Here is a 27,540-nt window from a genome sequence, read left to right as displayed (position 1 = left end):
CCCCTAGCGTCTAGCATGGACCTTTCGAAGTGTTATAAGAAGCTATGCTCTGGCTTCTACTGGGATCCAAGGCCCCCATCAGTCCTGGTCCTCAATCCTCACCTTCTCTGCTCCATTCCCCACACCCCGTATTTCCTTTCCTTTTCAACTAGGCCCTTTGCCCATAAACCCGTCGGCATTTCGGAAGTTTAGGAAGACGGATCTGCAGCTGGAATATCTCCACGGTTCTCCATTTCAAAAGGAGACCCGACTAGGGGAGCGAAGGAGATTGCATCCCCTCAGGTTTCACTCCAGGGAGGGTAGGGAGTGAGACTCAACCTCCGCTTTTTGGTCGTGACAACCGCACAGTAAGGAAAAAAACAAAACAAAACGAAAGGAGTGAAGCGAATTTAGGGCCTTGCCAGGAAGCCCGTTAATCCTGCTGTACTTCCTCCTAGGACTAGACACCTGCCAAGATGATTCCCGGCCTCCCCCAACACTCCTACCCCGCACTCACTCTCCCAACACGCACGCAGAGAAGGAGAGAGTTCTCAGTAACTTTTACAACCAGTTTCGTCTGAGATAGAGGCTCATTCCAGAAAATAATCATGCAGTTATTAAAGGGCCAGTGTCCATTTCCCTCCGCCTCTGACTGAGCGCGTACCCTCGCTTTTCTACTCTTGCACCTCTCTCCGAAAGCCACAGGTTGAGAGCATGACCTCTCTCCCGCTTCTCTGCCTCCTCCCGCAGATGTACCTTATGCCAATTGGAGAGGGGGCCAAGCGATTCCACCCCCCGCAATCTCTCTTAACACTCCTCCACAGCCCAGCTGAACTAGGAGGAGAAGGAGGCAGGGAGAGGGGATCTGAGGGGAGGGGGCGGAAGAAAGACTGGAAAGAGTCAGGAATACTCACAGCTGTAGGACTAGGTCCTCCCTTCTCTTTTCTCGATAAGATAAGCTCTCCTTTTCCACTATTGTGGGAGAGGCTAACGGAACCGCGGCTACGAGGAGAACCAGTCAGTCCCAAGCCCCCTCTGCGGCTAGAATAGGACTTTTTTCGGGGGTGTGTTTTGTTTTTGAAGCCGCAAGTTTTCGTATTAATCTCATACTTTGGCAGTCTTTGTTAAACAGCTAGGCGTGTCACGAGTCTCCTGAACATTTTAATATCTGTTAGACGCCGTGACCTACGTTTCACCCCTCTCCCGGCCTCTCCCACTAGCAGGCCGTTTCTATAATACGCTCACATAGTTCGCTCGGTCATATTGAATTTTACTCAGGTCATTACTTGGGAGAAAAATGACATGGCAGGAATTTTATTCAGCTCTTCCTCGCTGGCTTGAATTTTCTCCAGAGCCGGTCACTTCCAATACTCCGCCCCGCCCCCCCCCCCCGCCCCCCTCCGCCCCCCAATCCTTCTTTAATATCCACATTTGGATACAAACTCGCCCTACCCTATACGCTACCGCAGCAGTTGCTGGGATTTTCGAGTAATCAAATCTATTTTTTGGCTCTGGGACTTGTTTCCACTGAAGGCACGAGAGGTTAGGGGTCTGGGCATTTTATTCTGGGGCTGGTTCGCCCAGGAAGAGTCGGGCAGTAAAATGGGAAAGGGTGAAGGGCAGCCGGAAATATGGGGATGTTTGGATCCGAAGGAATCCGGCAAAGAGCTATTGACCGATTGATATACCTCTCCTTGCTCCCCTACCCCTACTACTGTAGCCTTTCCTCCTTCGGAGCATCCTTCCTTCCCTGAGAGCGCCACATACACCTACCTTCTCAGTAGTTTTTAAGGTCACAGGTCCTTAGATGCTAGAGTGGTAACCCTTTCCCTATTTCCCCAGTCCCCGGGCGAATCTGATTCCTGGGGCATTTGCGGAAATGACAGAGAGGTAATGGGCCAACCGGGGTGGGAAAATTCAGGGGCATTGGAGAATCGTTTTTTAGTTACATTAATTACAAAGAATACATTGGATCTTAAAGAGATTGGATTTCTTTTCCTTTTTATAAACCCATTCTCATCCTTTACACCAGGGAGCAGATGGTGGAAGAATTTCAAATGTAAGGGGATATTTTCTTTTCTTTCTCGTAATACGAGTGAGATATATTTTAGCTAGCGAACGTCATCCCCTTGCCTTCTTATCTGTCTGATTCTAACGAAAAGGGAAAGGCCAGAATAGAACGGCTACGGGAAGTGAGAGCTACCTGTTCCCCACTGGTCGAAAACGAGTTTCGGGATACAGAATTTTCAGTAGCGAAATATGGAGGCCAAATAAATGATAGGATTGTGTTACATGCCTCTTGATTCTGACCTGGAGCAGACCGATTGTCATTTGAGAAATACTGTACCACTCAAATGCATTTCCACGTATCTACCGTTTGCCTTCTCTTCAACTCTTCCCCCAACTCTGAAATACATCGAAATTCTCAGGTCCAGCACAGAAAGGGAGAGGAAGAGGAAAGAGACACTGAGCCTGCCTCCTCTCAGGGGTTCTCTTCTTTTTTCCCGTTTCCCAAATTCTAAGGAAGTTAGTCTCGTCCCTTCTGAGACACCCGGGAGAATGAGAAAAAGGAGTGGTAAAGGAAAGAAGGCTGGCAGTTTAACCAAGACAGTAAAGTTACATTTGAATAGCATCCTTACCCCCTTTCCCCCTACTCCTTGCCTTGTCTCAAACTCAGTGTACTATAAAGCCGAAAAGCTAGGATTATCGTTATCCATGCACACACTCCAGGCTTTCATATATTAAATACTCATATAATAATGTGATGACACAGTATAATGTAACAGACATTCATTTCTGTGCCTACAAGAAGCACATGCGTTGGTGTTATAATTACAGCCCTTCTCTAAGTATATATATATCATCATTTGACCTATAAATTAAATTCTATAGGGTGTGTCGAAGATTAATTTCTGTTGGCTTGTTATAAGTACAGGAGATAAATGTCTGGAGGATAATCTTCCTTCTTGCCTTGTCTCTTTGCAAATGTGGAACTAGGTAGGGAATTTGACTGAAAGCAGAAATTGAGGGGAAGTAAAGAAATTAGCAGGGCTTCAAAGTTCCAGGAGATCAAAGAAGGAAACCAAGAGATGCAAGGGAGGGGTTCTGATGCCTACTCAGATGAGGATATGACATCCATCTCCCTCTTCCCCCATCTTCACCCTCCACTTTGACTGTACTTCTGCTATGATTCCCTTGCAGGGAGACTACACAATCTGAGAAATGAACAGGAGGGAGTTGTTAATCGAGTCCTTCACCAGGGCCAAAACAATGTTAATAATGATGATGACCATTGTCATCATCATTGCCATCAACATATTTTGGGTCTTCACCTTTGAAGACTTGGTTTGGCTCTTGTTACTGTCCTACAGGGACTTCTCTCTAATTGGATTTAATAAATATGTGTGACTGGGTAAGTTTTAATTAGATTCTCTTACAGTATAGAAAAGATTATCTTGAGGAGGGAAATAGGATTTAAGATTTGACACGGAAGGTCATTTCTAATCTAAAAATTCGTCCCTCTTCCCCTTCCCCCATTTCCCGCCCCTTTCCACCAAAACACACACCTCCTCCAGCACTATTTTAGGAAAACAATATTCTTCCTCTATTCCTGGCTTTCACAACCAGCCCATTTCTTCCACTCCCTATCTCTCTGCTCCCTGTCTCCTTCTGTGGCCTCTCTGAACCCACCTCCACTTAGTCCTTTTTACCTTACCTCACTAGCTGTTTATTTCTTTTCCACAAATAGCGCCCCCTCTTCCTCTGGGCCCACAACTCCCCCCTACACACACCCTTTACACAACCTCTTAGCTAGACACATTCTCAGCTCCACACTGTTAAATGAACATCGTAAACTTTTGACCCTCCAACTTTGTGACCTTTCCAGAAATAATGCCAACTTAACAAGCACCCCAAAGTCGAATTCTCCTGGTCTACTCCACAAACCCAAATTGAATATGCTTCTCTCCACTCCATTCCTCCTCTCTAATCCCTCCACTCTGGTCCCCAAATCTTTTTAACGGGGAAGAATTTCTGGTTTAAATGTTTCCTTGTGAATTTTAATGAATTTGAAGACAATAACTGATATTCCTGCCTATTCCATCAAGTCTCTGGTTGTGGTGATAGAAAGATGACATTGCTACTTCACCTTTTGTATCTCCCTCACCCCTATCCCCTCCTTAACACCATCAAATTGCTTGCTAAAAGAGATTTGGGGCATCTAAATCTTTATTTTATTTCACTGAGAATTCGTGTAGCACTGTGATAAGCTGGGAATCTACTCCTTTTGGGGATTCAGAGTAGCTAGAGGCACGTTGAAAGTGGGAGGGCACTATTTCTTCTGGGAGGATGGCTAGCGGTGGGAGATGTACAGGGAGGCAGCCCAGAAGTTCTTGCCTGGGTTGTAGAGACAGGAAAGCCGGGGAGAGAAACAGACAAGGCAGCATTTTACAGCCCCTTAACACAGCCTCCAACTCCGCCTGGCTGTGAACTTGGTCTGAGGCGGACTCTACTGGTAGCTCCGGGACGTTACAGCTTGTGCCTCCGGTGAAAATCTTAACCCAGATCAACAGTACTAGGAAGTCACAGCTTTCAATTCTTTTTCTCCCCAAATAATATCTCGTTATCCATTTTTCCCAACCCCTTCCCACCTCCAGAAAAGAAAAAATGAAGTTTCTTTTCCCTCTGGATTCTCGGGGATCCACACCCTCGCTCCCACCCCTGTATCCCAGTTCAAAGGAACTCTGGAGTGGAGGCCCCGGACGAAAATTATCGAGGTTCAGTTTTGCCCCTCACTGGGAAAAAAAAGAAGGGAAGAGGTGTACATTACCCAACAGGTCTTCCTTCACTTTCCTTCGAAACAATTCACCTAGCGACTGCTTCCTTCCATCTCACCTAGTTTTCTCCCAAGGAGCTACTTCATCCTTGGAGATGAGAAAAGTACAAGAAAGGAAGGTTCGCTCCCTTCAAACAAGGATCTTTTTGCTTCCTAGCCCAGAACTAGGAGGCACAGAGCATCAGGAGACGGTCTGAAGAGGAGCATAAGGGAAACTTTCCTTGTCCCTCCCTTAGAGTTTGAGGCCCAATAAGTGCAGAAACTATGGACTCCCCAGCTAGGCAAGGCAGTTAGAAAGGACTAAGGGGAAAGAAAACCCATGCCCATTCAGGAGCATTAGAATGTGTAAAGAATTTGGGAGTATTAGCAAGGCAAGGTCCCCTTCCTTAGACCTATCTTTTCTGTTGTTTCCTAGGAAAGGAACCCAGAATAGCAAGAGTTCCTGAGGAAGGAATTCAAGGAAGATGATAGAAATTACTGCAGAGACAAAAGCCCAGAGAAGGGAGAAAAGGTGAAAGAGGGAAGAAAAAGAGAAGAGAACAAAGTAAAGAGGGAGGGGAGAAAAACCAATAAATTGTAAGGGATATTTTAGCTCTTTTTCTTCCAAATTCAAATCGACTGGGCACTCACACACATATAACACCTACTTTTAAGTCTTCATTTTCCCGAACTGGCTCTGATCCAGATCGGGCTCCCTTCTTCATCATACAACTGCATAGAAAAAAGGGATGAAATCACACCCCCAGGGGGAAAACAAGCCCTGCCCCCTCTCCCTACTCTACACCCATCACCCCCTGCACCAGGCTAGGGGGTTGTGCCGGCGTTGACCCCGCAGCCAGGGCTAAAGCGAGTGGCTATGGCTAATGTATTCAGGGAGCCGGGCTTGGAGCCCCACGTAGCCAGCCTCTCCTGCCCAGTCTGCTGACCTCCGCGTGATCCCGGACTCTATGAATTATTGATGAGATATGAGCGTTGATTTCCCCTTTCAGGATGCAAACTCCATTATAGTGTTAAAATGGCGATTTAATCGTTCAGAATAGCTTTGGTGTGTTTTTTTCCAACTCATTTGTGTCTCCTTCCTTTTCATTTAATTCTCTTAATTAAATCCTTTAACAGATTTTAATCACTTTTAGAGGGCGGGCCATTAAAAAAAACCCAACAGCACCCAACAGCTATCAAACCTGTGTCTTACCTTCAGGAAGTTTGAGGTTTCAGGAAAGACGTGCCTGCCAACGGGAGACAAGGGGCTGTGTCCACAGAAATGGGAGAGAAAATGGGTTTTTCATGGAGACACACCCCAAAAGGAAAGACTATTCTGTCTGGTAAAAAGACTATTAAATCTTTCCTTTTTGAGCTAAAGTGGAGGACAAGTTAAGAAGGGACTATGAGAAGGAAAGAGTTGGAGAGAGGAAATGGAATTTGATTCAGCACCTGAAATCCTTATGTGAAACATGAGCTGCAGCTGACACCTAGAGCTGAGGGGAGGTGGCATTCAGAGTTTTAGGATGGGTTAGCTCCATTATTGTGGGGGTCCAATCTAGTGCCTTTAAATTTATGGGGTTTATTAGGAAGAACTAATTCCCCTTGGGGTCCCTGGACTTACCCTAAACCTCTCCAATTCCAGGCTCAAATCTGGCCTAATTAATACAGATGCATAACAGTGCTTCACCAATCGATAAACACCTCAATAGAAAGATTCCTGGGGCCTAGAAATCTGATTATATCAAGAATATAAGAGGGGAGGGGAAATCCTACCCAAAGAGCTCATGCAGTTCTCTTATCCCTGTCTTTCCTCGTTTGTTTACTAGATTGAAGCCAATGAAGCCCAACCTCCCAAAGGAAGACCAGTTTATTCAATGAAGGTGCAGTGTTCCTCATTCTCTCATTCCCTCTATGCTCTTTCCCCTCTAGCAGGAAAGGGTTTCAGCCTTACCTCTATCCCTAATGTTATATACCCCAGAATCGCCAGCTTCCTTCATCAGACAAAATTTCAGACTCAAAAGAACAAGGAAGAAAGAGATGAGTGAAGAAAATAGAAAGAAAAGGTGTCTCTGTGAAAGTCATGCCATGTCCCCCAAACTCTTGGCCAATAACCCCTTTCCAGGAATAACTTGAAGGTTTCTACTGTGTCCTTCAGCTACTGAAGTGCTGTATCCTCTGTTTTCCATTAAGGAGAGGAAACAATGAACTATGGGCCATATCCAAACTATGTTCAGGAGTTCTCTTTCCTGTTTACACTTCTTACTTCCCCTCCTACACCAATGAGAGAAATGAAAACAAAATCAAAATAGCAAAATTGGAACTACTGAAGGCTGAGTCTTAGGATGAACTCAAAAGGATAATTAAACTTTAGTATCTGGGTTGCTGCTCCTCTAGGAAAGGTGGTGAATCCTGACCCCTATAAAGAAGTCACTTGAGAGGAGAGTTAGACCCTCCACTGCACAAAGTAAGCTAGAGAATTCTAGGCCTGGACCAAGAAAAGAGACCTAATCCAAAGAGGAGATGGAAAGGAAAATGCAAAATGGATGGGAGGCCAGGAAAACTCCAAAAACAGTCTAGTAACTAACCTTTGGCCTTGAGGCCATATGTGGCCCTCTAGATCCTCAAGTGCAGCCTTTTGACTGAATCCAAACTTCACAGAACAAATCCCCCTAATAAAAGTATTTGTTCTGTAAAACTTAGACTCAGTCAAAAGGCTGAACCCAAGGACCTAGAAGGCCATGTGTGTCCTCAAGGCCACAGATTCCTTACCCCTGTTTTAGGACAACTTCTTTAGGGGAACGTGGCTTGGAATGGAGTCATTTACATCGAACAGCTCTTAACTCAAATACCTCCTCCCTCTCTTAAAGCACATCCAAATTTGAGTGAGGGAAGCAAAGAAGGGCACTGGCTTACTACACAATGTAGGATTAAGAATGTAAAGGAAAAAAAGGAAAGAAATAATATGAGAGCTTTAGAGGAATCTTTGGAGAGATTGAGAGGCAAGCATGATATTATTGGTCTCTATCTGGACCTCACAGAAGGAAGCAGGCAGTCTCATACTAGCTTGCTCTTGACCATTCCGGGAAATCTGTCCTGATATCTCCAGCAGATGTCCCTGGGATGCCCTGTTCAACAGCTCTTTATCAGAGTTTGCTGAACTTATGTTTGGGAGAAAAAAATTATCTCCAGTGCAGGCCTCAGGCTCTCTTGTGGCTCATGAGAAACCTCTGGCAGGGATGGATAATAGGGAGTATTATAAGGAGGGCATGTTTTCTGGGACAGTATTGGGGGTGGGGTGGACACAAGAAATCAGCATTCTTCTGAGAGGCTCAGTCAGTTAGGTGGAGGGGGAAAGAGAGGAGAGTCTTCATTTCCATTTCTCCAGATTCCCTCCGCCCCCCCAAATATGCTCTAACTTTCTTGTCTGGGGAGGGGAGAGATTACAGAAAGATATCTTTAAAAAAAAAAGGCAGATCCTCAGAAAAATGATTTGGGATTTCAATGGTAGTGGTGAAAAGGTCATAATGGAAGTAGGAGGTGAGGTTAATTATTTTAAAATATAATTGTCTGTGATCTCACGTTTCATACTAATCACAGAGATCGATGTGTTTTGGGAGAGATTTTTCTTTGAACTGGGAGATGAGAATCCGGACCACAACTACCTCAAAACACATTCCTGTCCTACCTTCCATTTTGCCTTTTGTCATACAAAGGTTTAAGAACCTCTCATTTCTGGAAACTAGGGATGGAATAAAAGAGAGAGGGAGGAAAAGTGAGGAAGGAGATTGTTTCTTTAGGTAGGAGAGAGATAGGACCTTCTTCCTTGTCGGAGGAGTTTGAGCCTCTCAGAGAACTGAGATACCTAGAGTCCTTTCAACCCATCACCAGAGAGAGAATTAAGTGACTGAATTTTGAAATAACAGCGAAATGATGGGGTGAGGAGTAGGTGGGTGGGTGGTGGGGTGGTCCGGAATGGCAGAGTTGAGGGAAGGGGTTCACGCAGAGGGATGGCCTCCAGGTCCCCAGGTAAAGAAAACTGTCCTTTGGAAAATATCTGAATAAAAAAATTAAGACCTCAGAGATCTTACATGGTCCACTCCCTGGCAGAAAAATAAAAAACCCTTTTGGGTGAGGGGAGTTAGAAGAAAAGGGAATGGAGAGCAGAGAGACACATCTTGCCTGATTTTCTATCCTGTCAGTCCTTTCCTCTGGAGAATCATATTCATTTCCCTTGAAGGACTTCCAGGGAGTTTGTTCCATTTTCTCCAGGCCTCCAAACTGAAAAGCAGCTACCTATCCCTATTTAGAGCAGTCCGACACAAGAGTACCGTTGGACAGGTTCGCTTTAGTTGGACAGGTTCTCCTCCTTTTCCTCACATTTCCCACCTCCCCAGCCCACTGAACTTGAAGATCAGAGGGCTTCGTTCAGAATCAGAAAGTCTGTGCTTCCAACCCTGAAAATTCACTGGGAGTGACCCTGAAGGAGCACAAGTAGAACTCTAAGGCAGAGAGTTGAACCGCACAAAACGTCTAAGAGCGCCAGAGCCAAGTGGCTGCGGAACTCTAGAATATCTTGTCCCCCATCATCCATCTGGGTTAAGCATAGTGGAAAGAACTTTCATCTCCCCATATTCCTAGGCAGGCGAACTACACAAGTTTCTTTACTTGGAGGAAGAGAAGTGACCCCAAATTTTTAGCACATAAACTTGCGACAACTCCCAGGCCAGTCTTCCACCATCAGCCTCATTTGAACTTGCTCCCCAAGTTTGGGGGAACTTTGTAGGTTCTGTCCCTATCCAAAGCTGGCCGGGTGCCTCAGCCTCAAAGTTGACGTGGCGCTGGAAAAGCTCCCCCCAATCTCTCGAGAGACATTCCCCCAAACAAACAAATGACAACGCCCCAGATTTTGGACCTCCACAGAGGGCTCCCCTCCCTCCTCTACCTAGCTTTCCCTGTTAGGAGTGGGGGCAGAATAAGGCCAAACTGCCCTGCAATAACGCTCAACAGCCGTGAAAGCTACCCTTCCCCCACCCTCTTCTCATCCAACCCCCAAGTCCCTGTTGCCCTAAAACACCATGGAGAGAGGGAAAGGAACTGGACTTACTTTGGTGAACGCTGGGCCTCGGGCCTCCCTCCGCTGCCGCCGCCGCCTTTGCTGCTGCAGAGGCCGGGCCCTCAGCTCCTCTCAGCTGGGAGAGAGCTCACCTACCTCTGCCCCCTTCCCCGCCACTGCGAGCAGTTAAAGTGTCACTTACATTCTCGAGAATGTGAAATATACCGCGCGGTGTCAACTCCCCAAAACCATAAAACTAACTTTATGGACCTCACGTGACTTTCTCGAGCCAGTGAGGGGTATCTGTCTGACTTCTCGGCGATTTTTACGATCTAACTTCGAGATAAAACCCCTATCCATTTGACATCTAAATGTCATAGCGACTTTTGGGATAGTTTGCTAACGATAAAGGAAAAAAAAATATGGGGGGGAGGGAAAAGGGGGGCGAACAGACGCTCTTGGACCCTCTACCGGTCGCCTCCCTAGCTCTCCCTCCCCCCTCCCCCCAAGTCCTGTAAGAAGTTTGGCTAAGAAGGGAGAGATTGAGCTGGGTAAGTGATCTAACTCGACTTTACTTGCGGCGGGAGGAGGCTGGAAGCTTGGAAGCTTGAGACGCCCTGGCTCTGGGCCAGCCAAGGCTGAGGCGGGGATATGGGAGGGATAAGAGGGGTACCCCCTACTCATCAGGAGCAAAGGTCTGCTAAGGTACCTGGTAGGGAGGAGGGAGGGAAGGAGAGAGAGAAAGAGAAAGAGAGAGAGGGAGAGAGGGAGGGAGGGAGGGAGGGAGGGAGGGAGAGAGAGTTAGGATAAGGGTAAGGGAGATGGGGAACAACGAAGAGAACACCATTTAAATCTGACTGAATTTCATTTGGCGGTTGCAAATGATAATGGAATTTGGGAGCTTATATTAAGCCACAATTGTACCCCTCTTCCCAAGCCAATCCCAAAGAGAAGCAAGGCCTCAAGCCAGAGGATTTGGGCCTAAATAGACTTCCCTGAGACCTTCAAATTAGTGAAAGAGCCCAAGAGCTGGTACTGGCCTGGCCTTCCTTCTTGCCAGTTGTTTGGGTTTGGCTTTTAGGGTCTTTCAGTGGTCAAGCACGGAACAAATCTGTCCTTCAGCCTAAGACACAGATGGAAGAGAGTGGAACTGAGCATCAATAAGTAGGGGACAGTGTTGAGGATCAGCAATGGGGCAGAAGGGAAAGGGCCCTTCTCATGTCAAACCGAGAGAGAGCATTTGGGGATCATTTTGGTGGGCTTTGTTTTTGTTTTTCTGGAGCCGATGAGAGAGGCCCAGACAAGAAAAGACGAGGATGAGGGAGGTGGAGTAGGAGAGATGTTTATTCGACTTCAAGAAAAGCTACAAACAAATACAAAAAGCGTATCACTGAGACGGTCCGGCAAAGACAGATTTCACACAGAACACAGCATCCACTCGGCAGACTACAAATGGTCTTGGGGGCAGGAGGATTGGGGAGAGGGTGCACCCCAACCTAAGCATTCCAATATTTACACACCCTGGGGCCCTGAAGATTGGCCTGATATACATCTAGATTTTCCATTTGATCAGGCTTCCCCCTGCTCCTTTTATTTTGTCTTCTCAAAGTCTCAGGCCCCAGCTTCTTTTGCTAAGACTGAAGACTTGCACCTTAATATCCTCTTCTGACCAGTCCTAGGCCTATCCCTCTGTTGCAGTCCCAGATGGATTAGGCAAAAAGGGAAACTCAGGCCTAGAGGAGAAGAGGAGGAAGTGAGAGGGCAGAGAAATATACATAATATCTTTGTTTTCTATACTGGCAGTTAATCTGAGTTTATCTTCCTCTCGTCCCCACTGAATGTCTCTCTCCCATCCCAAGCACCCGCCTAGACCCAACTGCAGTTCAAGTACAGAGATTCCAAGCTATAAACGCAAGTGCATCCATCCTCCTTTTATAAATAAGTTAGAACACAGAAGGGGGAGGGGAATTCACATTAAACATGCGAGTTTCTTTCCTTTTTGGGGGAGAAGCAATCACGGACACGAACATTCAGAAACACTGATGGGATGAAGAGGGCGTGGGGTGGAAAATAATAATAATTATTAATTATAATAACAATAATAACCAGTCCAAGGAGGTTGTGGCAAGGTAAGGAAGGGACAGGAGGACCTAAGACCGAACGAAAAATCTCAAGCCATAGCAACGCTGTGGCGCGTTCGCTTCTACCGCATTAGGAGTCGGTTCTAAGTCCACAGAGAGCGACAGAAAGGAAGAGGCCGGCGCCTGGAGACTGACTGTGTGTGGAGGGACTGGGAGGTGGGGGGATTGGCTGTGGGTTTGAGCTCCTCCAGAATTTAGGGCTGGAAGGCGCTGCCGGCGGTAGCCAAACTCATGCTCTTCAGTTTGTTATCTTTCTTCCATTTCATCCGGCGATTCTGAAACCAGATCTTAATCTGCCGCTCCGAGAGGCAGAGAGCGTGGGCGATCTCTATCCTCCGCCGGCGGGTGAGATACCTATTGAAGTGAAACTCTTTCTCCAACTCCAGGGTCTGGTAGCGAGTGTAAGCGGTCCGTGCCCTTTTCCCATCCGGGCCGGTCATATCTGGAGCAGACAGACAACAGGGCAGCGAGACTGCAAGGTTATTCCGGTTAAGGGAAGGAGATATCTTGGGGAGGGGGGTGGGGGGGGTGAGGAAGAAGAGACCCTAGTGTGCCCTGCACCCATCTCACCAGTGCTTTGAAATTCCTCCCCCCCCCCCCGACGCTGAAATCCTGGCTGATTTTCAGGCCCCCCCCCCCCCCCCCCCCCCCCAGTATCCATCTCTGCAGGCGAATTAAGCTCGCTTTGTCTACTGCCTCACTCCCCTCTCCTTGCCTCGCCTTTTGCCTGGGTTTTCGGCCTCGGCTCGACCGGGAAGAGAGGAGACAGCCGGACTTTTGCTCAGATAGTGTCATTTTTATCCCTTCCTCTCTTTCTCTTTTCCCTCCCCCCCACCTGGCCTCCTCCTTTCTCACCCCGCAACGATTCACCTAATATTGGGGGGGGGGGCACAGGATGATTTCATAGGCAGCATCACCCCCACCCCTCAACATTAAGAAAATTTAACCAGGAGAAAAGAGAAACTCAACCGGTAAAAATAAATTTTAAAATACATCTTCCCCCATGAGAACCTCGTCTGATGCTCTCCCCCAGAATACAGGGACGCCCTCACAGACAACACTCCTTTAAAATATATTATTTGCATATATATTTTAAAAAATCAATATCATCTCATCTTCCCTCAAACGTAAAAGTAGAAAACAGACACGATTTTCTTCCCACCCCCCACCCCCCACCCCCCAAAGAAAAACAAAAAATCAAAAATATACCGTGGCTAATGTGCAGCTTCCTCATCCAGGGGAATATTTGTGGAGTCTGTCCCTCCGTTGTCGCTGTGGAGGTCGCGATGGGTTCTGTCTGGGCTCGGCTTAAACTGCTGTTATTTAACTGACTTGCTTCTTCGGGCTCCGAGGACGCGCTGGTCTCGTCTATTTCTGTAAAATTGGTGTTGGAACTGGCAGAGGTCGCCTGGTCGGAGGGGGACGAGGCAGAGGGCTTGCCTCCGTGGTTGTCGCTGTTGGAGCAGGGCAGGGACTCAGGAGAGGACAGGGAGCAGCTTGAAGCCTGCCTGAACCGGGACTCCTGGCCAGGCGAGGGGAAGGCACGCGAGGTCTCCCCCACCGCCCCAAAGTGGCTGGAGGAGGCTGAGGAGCGGTTGATGCTGAGATCCATTCCATTGTAATTGTAGCCGTAAGAGCTGGTATGCATGGTAGCAGAATCCCTGTAAGAACCGTTCAAAGAGCTGCTACTGCCATAATTTAGCAACTGATAGTCCGGGCCATTTGGATAGCGCCCCGAGAACGAGTTTACAAAGTAAGAGCTCATTTGGGTTATTTTGGAGGGCTTGATTTGTGGATCGTGGTCGTTATAACCCTGTGCTTCACGATTTATGATGTATTAATGAATTATAGCGATGCACTGTACTTCGTTTTGCTATGTATGCGGCCAAATATGGGGGGGGGGCAAGAAGGGGGGATGGGGGGGCGTTGGGGAATCACGTGCTTTTGTTGACCAGTCGTAAATTCTCGCTGATGACCTCAAGAGGTAATTCATGCTCTATGGTTACAAATAATGACGATCTGAGAATCGTTAGGGCCGATTCAATGCAAGCCTTCCAAAAAAAAAAAAAAAACCGAAGGGGAGAAACAGGGAGAAGGTTCGAAGCAGCCTCTTAGCATAGCTCGCCACCTTCCGACGACAGTCAGAAGTGCAGGCGGCGGCTGCAATGGCGGCTTCCTCCCTCCCTTGAGGAAAGAGGAAAGGGGACTGAGGAAAAGAGCAAAGATGGGGAAAGTAGAGTCATCTGAGAATGGTGTTGAGTTGACCCTTCCTACAGGAGGGACATTCCTCCATCTTCTGTTATCTCACCTTTTAAATGTGTATACGAAACTCAGAATGCTAACTCATTCTTTTCTCTTAGTCCCCTAAATCCCATGCATTTTCCCAGTGGGGGAAGGGAGAATGTGTGTGAAATAACTATTTCAACCGATTTTCCGTAAGGTTCCAATAGTGGAAGAAACCAGGCTTGGTTTTGGTTCGAAATCTCTTAAGCATTAGGGTAGACATGGAAAAGAATTTGGAGACTATAAAAGGGACTGCCATAAGAGCAAGTAAGCCCTTTTACTTTCCAGGAAAATATGGGAGTTGATTCCTGTCCTCTATTCGTACCCCAAACTCCAGTTCTGTCCAGGGGAAGGGACAAGGTGAAATACAGAAATAGTAGGGGGGAGGTTGGAGAATAGTGAGATAAGTAAACGAGAGTTAATTTAGATGGAAGAATGAAGATTTCAGAATATGGGCCGCTAGTGGATCCTCTAGAGAGTGAACTGGAAGAGAAAAGAGGTACAGAGGCTGCAAACCCTTTTTGGGGCCTAAAAAGGACTCCAGGACTACCTTTCCTTTCCTATCTGCCCATAATTCAGTGGAGTTTGGCAGAATTGTGCTTGTGGACTAGACAGTTTTGGACTTTTAAAAGCTTGCTTGCAAATTGTAATTACGTGCCATATTGAAAGTGACACAATTATAATAATTAGGGACTATGAAAAGAACTCTAGATATCACAAAATGCCCTAAAGCTGGGGCAGTTTCTGCCTAGATTGAGGAAGGAAGAAAGGAAGGAAAGAAAATGAAGAAAGAGGAAGAGAGGGAGGAAGGGTGAAAGGAAGGGCATCATTCCCTTTTTGTGGCAGGAGGAAAGTGATAGACCAGTCTGGGGGTTTTTTGAGGGAGCAGAGGGCAATTTCCCTTCTCCTCTTCCCTATCACCTTCGCTGTTCGCCCTCTGCTTTAAAAGACGGGTAGAAAAACCATACTAAAGCTCTTCCAGACACCCGAGCTTCCTGTTTGCACGTCGCAGATGAATTGACTGCTCCGACCAGCAACTGAGGAGAAAAGCGGAAACCAAATCCTCTACTCCAAACCTCAAAGCTAGGCAGGCAAGAAACCAGCCTTTCCATGACTCCTCTGTACCTCCTCAGACAGGGGAAGAAGCAGGAGAGTGGAAAGAAAGAACAACTCATCTCAAAAAGCTTCTTTCTCTATAGCTGTTTTTATTCCGGGGGCCCTGATCCTCTCCGCCTAGATTTCAGGGTCCCCGGTCTGACCCTGGGTTCGTTACCAAAAAAGCAAGTAAGAGGCGAGAAGGCGAGAAGAGCGAGGGGGCGGGGGATGAGGTTGGACAGTCATAGACAGAGGCCCGGAGGTTTGAGAAAGCGAAAGACGAGAACAGATGTTGGAAAGATGTAGCCCCAGCATTGGCGAACCTTCCACGAAGCCTTGGGGGAATCACTCCCCTTTGCTCTTCGGATTTATAATGTATATGGGGGTGGGGGTGAGATTCCTTAACACAATTGTCGGGGTGGAGACCAAATAGGGGAGCAGAAAAGAAAAGAGAAAGCCGGAATGCAGGCTGTGAATGCCATCCCAGAGTCGGCGGCGATCTTGGAGCTAATGTGAAATGTGACCAAGAGAAGCGAATTGGGAAGGGAGGCCCAGGGGTTGTGACTGAATATATCTGTCTTAATTGTAATTTCCGAATTCTGTCTTGCCCAGCATATCTCCTGATCCGAGCCAAGCGAGTGACCCCGCCGGAGAATCTGGGCGTTACATCGGGGTTTACTTGCAACCAAGCGGCGGCCCACTGGGACTGTCTTCAGACTGTTTGGGGGCTATCTTTCCCCGGAAAGAAAGAAGTTGGAAGGGAGGGGAGGGCGGGTCAACGACGGGCCGAGTTTTCACATTTTTATTATCATTAATATTAATAATAATATTATTACCGCAGTATTTCACGCCGGAGAGCTAAGACAAAACTACAAACACAACACATAGAAAAATTAATAAAATAGAACTTTGTTTTTCTTCTGCGGCTGCTCCTCTTCTTCCTTTTAGGTAGTCTGTGCTCCTTCCAGTGAATTAAGGGGGGAGGGGAAGAGGCGACAGGTCTGGGGGACAGGGGGAGGCCCCCCCCAGAGACCTCCCCTCTCAAAAGGGAAACCAAATTTCTAATTCAACCGTGCATGGGACACTGTACAAAATGAAGACAAGACACGGAAAACAGCAATTTGCTTTGCTTCCGGGAAACACAATATGAGCGAGTTCCTTTCGGTCCTCAGTTAGAGTACACAAACTAGGAACCCCAGGTAGCTTTTGTGGGAGGGTTAGAGATGTAAGAGACAGAGAGGAAACCGTGGAGTAGGGGCCTATCTGGGGCTCTAGTGGCTAGCAGCTGACGGGAGAAATCTGCAGGGTGGGAGCTCCACAGGGAATGGAATTAGTCCGGCCTCTCTCTGAGGTGATTAAGAATCTCTCATCCACCCTCTTCCTGTTCCCTCCCACGAGGGCATCTGATAATATGCTTATTTTCGTTTCCCCCACCTCAGCCACCTTCCCAGACATTCCTCTTCACTTTCCTTCCCTCCCTCCCTCCCTCTGTCCCGGTCCTTCCTGGAGATCACTCTGTGGGCTTTTCTTCCTCTGCCTCCGGGCTGAGCTGGGAAGAGTTGAGCATCTTGTTTTCCTTTTTCCACTTCATTCGTCGGTTCTGGAACCAGATTTTGATCTGTCTCTCGGTCAAGCAAAGGGCGTGGGCGATCTCGATGCGTCTTCTTCGAGTCAGGTAGCGATTGTAATGGAACTCCTTCTCCAGCTCCAAAGTCTGGTAGCGCGTGTATGTCTGACGGCCTCGCCGCCCGCTGGGCCCAAAAGAAGAACCTGTTAAGTGGAAAGAAGACATTATGACACGGTCACCCTCTCTCCGTCCTCTCCCTCCCACTCCTGTCTGGGGACCCTGGCTTCAGAAGAGTAAAGATGCCTTCTCCTGTGGCCCTGACACAGTTTTCCCCTTCCTTCTCAGGTCATCTCCCTCTCCACCTACCCTCTAATCTCCTGGCCTCATTGGTTTGCTCTCTTTTCCTTCTTCCTCATCTCGCTTTCAGGAGTTTGTTGCTTTTGTGGCTGTGGGAGAGATCCTACCTGAGGCTACAAGACTGCTGGGAAGGAGTGGGGAGAATTAGATAGGCGGTAGCCAGGTGTTTGTACCTCTTCTGCCCCCCCCCTTCCACTTCACTTCCAGATGGCTAGCCTCTCTCCCTCCCAACTGGTGATAGATTTGACCATTTAATCCACAATGACGTGAATCGATCCGTGATACTCTGCATTAACGGTCCAACACTTTCGTGTCCTGCTAATGGACGTCAATTTGAGACCTTAAAGACAACAAATAATCTGATCTGATACAGACACCCATCTCTGTCTCTCCTTATCCCCTTGATGATGAGGAGACAGGCTCTCTATGATACACCTTCTCTACCTTTCCTCTCTAGGATTACCTCTGTACTCCATGGAGCACAGACCCCTAGCCTCAACCTTCCCTTTCTCAGTATTTACTGCCTGCCACCCGCCCGCTCCCAACCAACCAAGACATGACTCATTCCATTTCTAATGGGGCCGGCTACTTGGGAGTAAGAGAAGGGAGTCGTGAAAAGGCGAAAAATGAGGAAGGAAGGTAGTAGGGACCCTTTCCCCTTTCCTCCTCAGTGGTAATCTTCCCTTCTCTCGGACTCCCCTACCCCCACCGCAGTGCCTCTTTTTAGCTGTCTAGAAAGGGAGGGACTACAAAGTTTAGAACTCCAACTGTGAGAAGAGAGACTCATCTTCACTTTCTACTTACCTGGAACCCCTCCCCCCTCAAAACACACCTTTCGGGGGGGGGGGGAGGGAGTCTCCAGGCCTATGAGGGAGGGGATGGTGAATGCTTGATGAGAGCCCCGGGTTATTTCCTGTTCCTGTGGGGAGGGACAGGACCCGACAGGCCCAGACAGGCTAAAGGGTCAGGGGGAGGGAGAAAAGTATTGAAAAGCCTCACTCACTGTTGCATGAATTCATCCGCTGCATCCAGGGATAGACAGGAGTGGAACACTTCTGCTCCTCACTCTCTCCGAAAACATTTTTGTCTTGGGCGCAGTCGGACTTCCTCGGCTCGGGGTGGAAGGGGGCAGGCTCTTCGCCGCTGGAGAGGGCGCAGGCAGACTCCTTCTCCCTATAGAAGCCGGCTGGCCCATAGTCACAAGCCGCAGCCCGGTTGTAGCCCCCGCTCGCCGGTGGGTAGTAGGAAGAAGAGGCAAAACCCTTGTCCTGGACCGCCCCGGTCCCATACGCCGCGGGATAGTGTCTTAAAGGATCCGCATAGCCCGAGGAGTACAGCGGGAGCTGACCCAGGAACGACTCCTGTCCGTTGGACAGAGTAACTGGGAAGGTGGAGTTCACAAAATAGGAACTCATTGGGAGGGGAGGCGCGGTCGGTTCTGCTGAGCGGGCTTTTATGATTTGTTGTGTTTTATAGTCCGAGCGCCTTAGCTATTAGTAGTATATCCGAGATTGGGTTTTAGCTGAAGGGGGATGGCGAGGTGCCAGTGAGGGACAGAAGGAAATACAACCATATGATCAAACACTGACCAATAGCAGAAGCAGGAATTGCCAAATAGCACCCATGAGGAGCAGGGCTCGCACGAGGGACCCCGGCGCACAAACCTATCAACCTCTTTTTTCTTCTTCTTCTTCCTCCTCCTTCTCCTTTTTCTTCTCTCTCTCTCTCTCTCTCTCTCTCTCTCTCTCTCTCTCTCTCTCTCTCTCTCTCTCCTTCTCTCTCTTGCTCTCACTCAACAACAGAAACAGAACGCACCCTTCCCCACCTACGTAGGAGCTGCGAAAGAGGCTTCTGTTACCGCTAAGAGGTGGGGGGAGGGGTGGGGGAGGACTTGGAAAAGAGACTACCCCTCCCCGATCCCAGAATGATGAAATAAATATGCTCCTGTTCCTCCCTTTCCTCTCCACTATAAGAGATGGAGAAAAGTTAATTGTTCTAAGAAAAGTTAATCCCTACAGTCCTTATGACCCCCTTCCCCCAAGGGGAATATGTGGGGAGGGAAGATTCGAGTACCCCGTTGAGATGGACTGAAGAGAAAAGGTTTAATTCTTTTTCTTTCTTCTTGTTTTTAAAGGAGGTAGGAGGGGAGCGGAGTTCTCAGCTGTCTAATTAGCTTCGCTCTCAGGAAGGGGGGGGGGGGTGTGTGTGGAAACCGCGGCACTGGTTTCAAAAATCGTCTTTCCTGTTTATCTGATCGCCAGCTCTAAGCCCAGCCCCGGTCTCGAATTCCTGCCTCTCCCCAACTCTTTGTGCGTTGGGGGGTAGGGGGAGTGGAGATAGCCAGTTGGAGCCCAGCTGTAGGGGGGTGGGGGGAGAACGAAACGATGAAGAAGGTGCGAGTGGTGGTGGTGGGAAATGGACAATATCAAAGGGTACCCCATCCTGGACCTTACCGTTTCGAGTTTTCACTATGCCCTCTGGGCCACAATCGCCCTCCTCCCTAGAGGAAGGTTGCAGTCGCACAGATAAGTGTCTCTCACTGTCCTTCTTAGCAGATCTTAGCAAAGGTAAGGGCACTAGAAGTCGGGACGTTCACTTTTCCCCTTTCCGTAGACGGAAATGAGAAGGCAAAAAGGGGACCTTTGCTTGGATTTTATCTCTCTATTACAGATTCTGTGCTTCGTCGTTCCTTTCCACTTCCCAAGAAAGTTAAATGATCTCTTACCAACAACAACAACAACAACAACAAAATGCTTTGAGCAAGCTCAGGGCATTAGGATTTTTTAAAAATGTCAATAAAGTGCTGACAATTTCCCGCCACTTGATCTTTTCTCTTCAAATTCTTCCGTGCTCCTAGGGGATAGGGAATTGCCCCAACCAAATCTCCTCCTCCTCCAATTTTCTCGGAGGAGCTGCTATAGATTTTAGAGAATCTATCCTCTGGCGTTTTGATTGTTCGGTAAAGGAGGAAGTAGGGGCTGTAATTTGAACGTGGAATGAGCGAGAAAATACATTGGGATATCCCCTCCCCATCCACCCCCAATTATCCATCCGCAGCAATTTCAAATCCCTTCTGAGTCTCTATCTGCTTCTCTCTCAAATTCTCCTCTATCCCATACCCTTTAAGGTATGCAACCCCAAAAGCTTGCTGCCCAGGCATTGGACTCTGTGACTTGCTCACATCCCTACCTCCTCCCCTATTCCTCTCCAGAGAAGCTGAGTATTTGTAAATCTGGACTCATTGCAATGTTAATAAATTTTAAAACATTCTGTTTACACAAGAGGAGTCACTCTTTTCACAGACAACAGCTTTTCAGGAGTACGGGCCACCCCTAGACAACCGGGGAAAAGCAGCCTAGACAGCAGAGGGGGAATTCAGCTTGTCTTTGCTTAACTGCCTAACCTCTAGCTCGCCTCACGTCACGGTCTCGCTTTGTGTGGGAACCGGACCCTCGTCCAAGTAAAAGCAACCCTTTAGCCAAGGAATGGAGGTGGCAGGGGAGGCAAGAGAAAACCATGGGCCACAGGGCTGACTTAGTGTGTGAGGGATGGGGGGAAGGTGTGGAGTAGGTGAAAAAGTTGGTCGGAAGAAAAGCGGCGGCGGAGATATCAAAAGGACACAGGGAACTGGCAGACTTCTAGACCCGACTTGCCCCCCAAGGTCTCTAGGTCTCTGGTTCCCAGCTTCAGTTTGTCATTTTTATAAGACCTAGAAGATGTAAGGAAAAACAAAACAAAACAAAAAAGACCTGGCGAAAGGTGGAGCTGGGGGGAAAGCCCCAAAGACAGTTATCGATCTGACATCTCTCCGTCGCTATTGGAAAGTTGAATTCCCGATGTAGCTAACCCAAACTGATTTTGTCTATTTGGTGGAGATGAGAACTATTTGAGTTTCTGGAGAGTCAGAGAAAGAGCTTTGTGTTGCTCTCCCCCCTCCCCCTGCAACGACCACCTGGGATTGAGGACAGTTCCACCGACAGCAGCCCTCTAGCCCTCACCCCTTTCTCTCTTAATTTATTTTCATTCGAAGGCATTGAGATTTGGACTTCGTAGCTTGGGGATGGTAGTGGCTTGTTTTCTGGGAGCTGTAAGGACTGCAGGGAGAGGGGAGGAAGAGCTGGGAAAATTCTAACATCATCAACAGCAATAATCTCTAAGTTCCCCACGACTCTCGACAGTTGCCTGTCGGGCTGTCAGCCGCAACTGCCGGGGTCCAGGGGCGCCTGGAGCCGGCCATGAAAGAAAATTGCGGCTCATTGCTCTTATCTAAGCCGAGAGGTATTTATGGGCGTTTATTCGTCTGATCCGTTTGTTTGGGATAAAGACCAGGCCGGGAGTACTTGGTCTGAGACGCAATAGGCTCTGGAGCCAAATCGTGGTGGATCTGTTTGTAGCTGTGTCGATCTGTCTGTAGATGCGGGTGCATAAATAAATAGACATGTACATACATTTGTGTCTGTTGGAAGTATCTCTGTGGATCTGTAGCTCAGTCTACAAATGTGTATGTGTCAAACAGTTGAGTGTAAGTCTGAAGTATACACACACCTAGATCTGCATACATGCACCTAGGGGTGCCTGTGTTTGTGTGTGTGTGTATGTATAATTCTCAACCTGGGAACCAGTGACTTTTTAAGGGACCGTGTAGATTTCAGGGAGTCTGTGAACTTTGATGGGGGAAAAATTACATCTTTATTTAATCTGTAACTGAAATTCCGCATTTCCTACGATTATTTAAAACCATTATTATGAGAAGAGGTCCATAGGCTTTCCCAGGCTGTCAAAGGGGTCCACAGAAAAAGATTAAAAACCTCTAATCTAGTATATCTTAATCTTATAATACTACCATCTATCTAGGTTAGCTATCTGGGAAAGTGTAGGTTTAATTTTGAATATGGTATATTACGGTCATGTGTACATGCAAGCATTTGTTTCTCCTGTTAGTTTTGGTTAAATTGTGCTTCCTTGGCTGGTATAAATCTCCTACCTATATCTGGTTTAGAAAGGGAGGAAAATGGGAGTATATAGGAATTGGAGTCACCTTGCCTTGAGTCACTAGATCTCCAGGGTGCTCAACCTTCCTTGAGTTGAGGAACTTTGGTTAGGCTACTAGTCACTCAATTCCACCCAGGAATTCTGCTCCCCCCTCAAACTATTCTTAAACTTAGGGGTCACTGCATTACAGCAGAAGCTGTGAACTTACTCAAAGCAAAGGCAGAATAGCCCTGGAAATGAGTTTTCCATAAGATTGCCCTAAATCCTAAATGCTGGACAAAGACCTAATTTGCATTATGGAAATTGGTACTAGGCATCTCTTATTTTCCTTGGAGGTGCTTACATGAAGCTCACCACTTTCTCTCTTTCTCTTCTCCTTTTCCAGATTGCTCCAAACACCAGAGTCACAGTTATGAGACCTTCTTCACTTCCTGCCCCCCCCCCCCATCCTTTTCCTCACTCTCACCCTCACCCTCACCTTCATCCCAGGCTAATCCTGAAAGTAGAAGTTGAGTTTTCCCTTCAAGTCAAAAAGGAATAGAGCCTTTTAAGTCTCCTTTACTCCTCAGCCCCCTCAAGTGACAACACAGCGGTGGCCTTAAATCAGGGGACTTATTGAGGCCATAAAGTCTACTCACATGAACAAGGCTCTTGAAAGGACAGAGGCTCTGGTTAGAGAACGCTGGACAGCCCAGGAACCACAGGGGTGCCCCTTCCAACAGTCCTCTACAGGGAAAATCACTACAATTTCTCCCTGTTCCTCTCTCCTGTTTCTGCTCTCAGCCCAGGTAGCTGAGGCTCTGAATTATGAGATATAACTCTCTAACTTCTGAACCCTATTTTGAAGTTTTTGAGGGTAAGGAATTCATCACAGCTACCATCCACCCCTCATCCCCCAGAGCTAAAGCCCTGGCCAAGTACTAAGGGGATGGATTGCACCTTGAAAGGAAGCAGGCAAAGCTTGCTCTCAGGCAGTTTTGAAAGGCCCGAGCTAATCAGTAACTCAACAGACAGGGCAAAAATCCAAAAGTGCCCATATAATCATTGCTTTCCCCAATCCCAATAATGCCTTTGGCAAAATACTTCATGGTTGAGGAGAAAGAGTTTCTGCGGGGGGGGGGGGGGGGGGGGGGGAGGGGGAGAATGAGTAAGTTATTTATTATTAATTTCTCTCCTCCTATAAACAACTAGACATACACATATACACTGAGTGTATTTTTCTTAAGCATGATTTGCATTCATTTCACCTTCTAGAGGACCATGGGGGGAGTGGGGAGAGTAGACAGCTTCGCACCGTTTTAGACACCAACAGTTGCCAGGAAACTGTGTTATTCTCCCCTTATCCCCAAAGAACCATTAAACGCACTGGCCAAACAAGAAAAAAAAATAAACCCAGTCTGTCTTTTGACAACCAACTGTAACTGCTTTGGGTCAGCAATCTCCAGAGGAGCCCCAAGTTTCTTTCCTCCTGATTTTGGCCCACTTGGCCAGCGCGAAAATCAAATAAACCTTCAGCAGCTGAATATCAGTCAACCTCCAATCACCCCTCTCTTCTCAACCTGCAGCAGTAATCTCCCAGTCTCTGTTCAGTGACGTTCCAGCTCCTAAGTCTTTAATTTCTAAACTCTTTTTTTCTCTCTCTCTCCCTCCCTCTCCTCCTCCTCATTCCAACTTATTTCTTTAATAAATCCGAGTCAAGGAAATGAATTTTATATACACTCGTGATTTAGCCTGTCTTGAGGTTAAGGGCAATGGAAGGAAGAGATCCCTGTGCCTTAAGAAATAGATTGGGCCGTGAATAAATCAAGAAGGAGGGGCTGGAGAGAGAGAGAGAGAGAGAGAGAGAGAGAGAGAGGAGAGAGAGAGAGAGAGAGAGAGAGAGAGAGAGAGTTTGTACTGGAAAGTAAATGAGCAGAAAATGGAAAAAGTGGAACACCCTCAGCTTCCACTCTTGCTCTCAGTAGTTTCGACAGAATTCAGTGAAGGCAAGTTATCTTAAGTAGCGGGAAGCTGTCTCTCTCTGGACAGTAGATGGCAGCAAACTGCATAATTTGGGCCAAAGCGAACTGTTAAAAGGGCGATTTATAACCCACCAGGGTTTCCAGAGAAAAGGACCTTCCTTTTGGCTGGATTTTTTTTCTTTTTTAAAATATACAACAAATGCCGTGTTTCTACTCCGAGCATTCCTACACCAGCCACCTACCAGGCTTATTCATAGACATCCAGGCGACCTGGGCCACCACAGCAGCATAGAGGCTCACCCCAGGTTGACCAGCCCCATTCTTTAACATCTCTGCTGCCACAAGTGGCTACCGTAGCTCTCTCTTTGGGTGCCTTGAAGTAGGACTGGAGCACAGATATTGGCACTCCTTTCCCATTTTCTTCATCCCAAGTTGGATGAGAAACACAAGGTAGAAAGGAAGATACCCCGTGTCTAGTCTTGAGGAATGAGGTGGTGGGGTGGAGAGAGGGATTGCATACCACACACTCACAGACCACACTAACTCCCAATCCATCCTGGGCCTCCATACTCACACGTCACATAGCTCGGTTTTCTCTAGCTTCTGTACAAGGAGCCCCCAGATGCCATTTTTTAAAATGTCTCAAGCCTCGGCTCATGCTTCCTTCGACCCCACAACTATTTTCAGAACCCCCTTCGCTAATTTTGGTCTCCTCCTGTTCGGTGGTGAGGAGTAAGACGTGTTTGGAAAATCAAATCAAAAGCCACATAGACAGTTTTCCTGCCTGAGCTGAAAGACAGACGGAAAAGTCGGAATACACTCTGATTTCCTGCCTTCGATGTTAACAGACTCCACTTTGGCAAATCAGGCATTTGTATCTCTAGCTACATTAGTTATAGAAGCAATTTCACTTTTAAAAACATAACGTTCAAGTCCATGAATTTTTAGAACTAATGGCACAGAAGACTCAGACATCGATATTTCCCCGCTACACACACGCGCGCACACACACACACACACACATACACACATACTGCAACAATATCAACGCAAAGAACCACATAATAAGCGGCACTAGCATCATACATGCAATAACATACATAGCATAGATCACAGAATAACTGGGGATAGAAAAAACCTTTGGAATACTCTGTTCTTGTTCCTTTCAGTTCAGGTACCCTGTTCCTGCCCCTCCCCCATCATTTTAATGTCAGAATCTTCTCAGAAGGAAATAATGAAGCTATTAATGTGAACTGTTTATTTTCCTCCTCCTTCTGTCTCTCCTCAGCCAGTTCCTCGCCCTTAGACAAGGTCCCAGCTCCTGCTGTCCTCTTTGGAATCGGGGCCTCCAGGGATCTTCCCCAATCCAGCCTGTTTCCCGTGCCAACTCCACTTTGACACCTTGAAAACCCAGCTTCAGGGAAGAAAACTCTACTGGTACAATTGAGGAGAAAGTAAAGGGGAACTTGAACCCTCAGAGGCGGGTGAGGTAAGAACTGGTTACATACTTAAAGCCACAGAGAGCGCAAATCTCCCACCTAACCCTCTTGGTATTCTTTCCCCATTTTCTCTTTTTACGCGATTAAAAAAAAAAAGAATCTTTCCTCTTCTTCCTTTCACTATCTCTTTATTCTTCCCCTTTCTTTTGGTATCCGCCTTCCATTTTAGAACCGACTAACCCCCACTTCTCTGCAAAAGAATTCCCCGGAAATTGTGTTCTCCATTAACCCTGAGTCGGGGGTTTCAGATCCACCTTCGTAAGGAGGAGTGGAGGTGAGGGGATGGGATTGGGCACATCAACAAGTTCAAGAAAAAAATAATTAGAAATGAAAATAGAAAAGCAAAACGTAGAGCATTCCCTTACCTTTGACGACCGCATAATGTTTTTTCCCTGGGATAAAAGGGGTGTGGGGAGGGGGGAGAAGCGTTCGGATTATCATTCAGCTTCTAGATAATATTGTCCCAACCTGAGAGCCGTCGCTTCCCTCTCTGTGACTTGGGAGAGAGCTCCTTGCGTTTCTGTCATTTGCATAGAAAATGGAGTAAGTTCTCGCTTTGAAAAATGATATCAGGCTGCGGTCCGGGCAGATTTTCCATTTCCCCTCCATGGCTACTAAAAATCCCAAATCAGCAAGCAAATTAGCTGAGAAATTAAAATTATTTTTGGTTCTGTCTCTTTTGTGTAATAATCACCCCCCTCCTCTCCCTCTCTCCCCCTCTCCTCTCTCTCTCTCTCTCTCTCTCTCTCTCTCTCTCTCTCTCTCTCTCTCTCTCTCTCTCTCTCTCTCTCCTCTCTCCCCTCTCCTCCCTTTCTCCCTCTCCTTCAGTCTATTGAGCTGATATTCGAAGTAAAAAAAATATATACATATAAAGAGAGGAGAGCCCTAAAGGACGACACTGCTCCGACCCCAAGGTGTGGGTGTCCAAAAGAATACTGCATTATAACCACCAGGGAAATGATAAAAGTTCATGTTCGCGATTGCCCGTCCACATGACCGGCGCTGGCCAATCGCTGGATTCAACCACTCATAAACTTCTATCACAAAGTTGTAAATTTTCATAAAACAACAAGGAATTTATTGCATTTCTTCATGGCTGCTCCAACAGCAGTCCTTTTCTCCGTCGCCATCTTCTTTTTCTCCTTCTTTTTTTGGGTCACCCCCAATAAAAGAAGAGGCAAGGATTTAGGGGAAGGGTTAGAGCAGGGAAACACGGGGGGGGGGGAGGGGGAGATGTGAAAGGAAATCTCTTCTGCCTATTTATGCTTCCTAAGGATCCACCCCCACTACTAAATTAAAAAAAAAACAAACCACAACACACCCCAATCCTTTCTCATATCAGTATCTATATCTACATATATATACACACACACATATATAATCAAATATATGCATATTGTTTGCTGTTACAATTCTAGAGAATTGTGAACTGTGCACTGGTGCACAGTATTCTAACCCCCCCCCCCCATTTCCCTTATCCCACCCCAAAATCTGGTTATGGAATGCTAGCCAACAGGCTGAGACAGCTGACAGAGTGTGTGCCTCAAAAGTCCCTGTTCTCTCGATCGTAGCCCGAATTCTCCCTTCGAGAGATGGAATAACGCAAATTGGGATAGAGACAGTATTAACAGCGTAGGCCTGACATCCACAAATTGTCTCACATGAACCCCTAAAATTCCCCTTTAGGAGGTGGAGCATAGACCAGGCAGGACAACATTAAGGCCACAATGGAAAGACAAGATTTTAGGAAGAAATCCAGGCCTGCCAAGTGGGATTTTGGAGCCTTTGCATGAAATA

General features: G+C 47.2%; 3 protein-coding genes and 1 long non-coding RNA gene across 9 annotated transcripts in view; 1 reads left to right on the top strand and 3 right to left on the bottom strand.

Annotated features, from left to right (window-relative positions):
* HOXB3 (homeobox B3) overlaps window positions 1-26,513 on the bottom strand; it is a 62,940-nt gene extending 36,427 nt beyond the window's left edge. For 3 of the 5 annotated variants that reach the window (XM_072646153.1, XM_072646156.1, XM_072646155.1), the window contains exon 1: window positions 26,109-26,513. The gene's annotated coding sequence lies outside the window, so the exon portion shown is untranslated. Of the gene's footprint in view, window positions 1-893; window positions 1,342-9,899; window positions 10,008-26,108 lie in introns of those variants that run through there. The other 2 variants (XM_072646154.1, XM_072646157.1) reach the window with 2 other exon arrangements.
* Window positions 10,245-27,540, top strand: part of LOC140528379 (uncharacterized) — a 19,457-nt gene continuing 2,161 nt past the window's right edge. Inside the window, exons 1-2 of one of the 2 annotated variants that reach the window (XR_011975159.1) lie at window positions 10,245-10,399; window positions 25,533-25,733. This is a non-coding gene — a long non-coding RNA (uncharacterized lncRNA). Of the gene's footprint in view, window positions 10,400-19,276; window positions 19,392-25,532; window positions 25,734-27,540 lie in introns of those variants that run through there. The other variant, XR_011975160.1, reaches the window with a different exon arrangement.
* HOXB5 (homeobox B5) lies at window positions 11,175-13,876 on the bottom strand. Its single transcript, XM_072646162.1, has 2 exons — window positions 13,199-13,876; window positions 11,175-12,431 (listed from the first exon to the last, which is right to left on the bottom strand). Exons 1-2 carry the CDS (start codon window positions 13,752-13,754, stop codon window positions 12,184-12,186), a joined length of 804 nt encoding a protein of 267 aa, XP_072502263.1. The 5' UTR covers window positions 13,755-13,876; the 3' UTR covers window positions 11,175-12,183.
* On the bottom strand, window positions 16,155-18,706 carry HOXB6 (homeobox B6). Its single transcript, XM_072646167.1, has 2 exons — window positions 18,295-18,706; window positions 16,155-17,137 (listed from the first exon to the last, which is right to left on the bottom strand). Exons 1-2 carry the CDS (start codon window positions 18,704-18,706, stop codon window positions 16,878-16,880), a joined length of 672 nt encoding a protein of 223 aa, XP_072502268.1. The 3' UTR covers window positions 16,155-16,877.

Source organism: Notamacropus eugenii, chromosome 2 (genome assembly GCF_028372415.1).
Source record: "Notamacropus eugenii isolate mMacEug1 chromosome 2, mMacEug1.pri_v2, whole genome shotgun sequence".
In the NCBI taxonomy this organism is placed as follows: domain Eukaryota; kingdom Metazoa; phylum Chordata; class Mammalia; order Diprotodontia; family Macropodidae; genus Notamacropus; species Notamacropus eugenii.
Note: the sequence above shows the minus strand (reverse complement) of the source record. Positions and strands in the feature narration are given on the sequence as shown.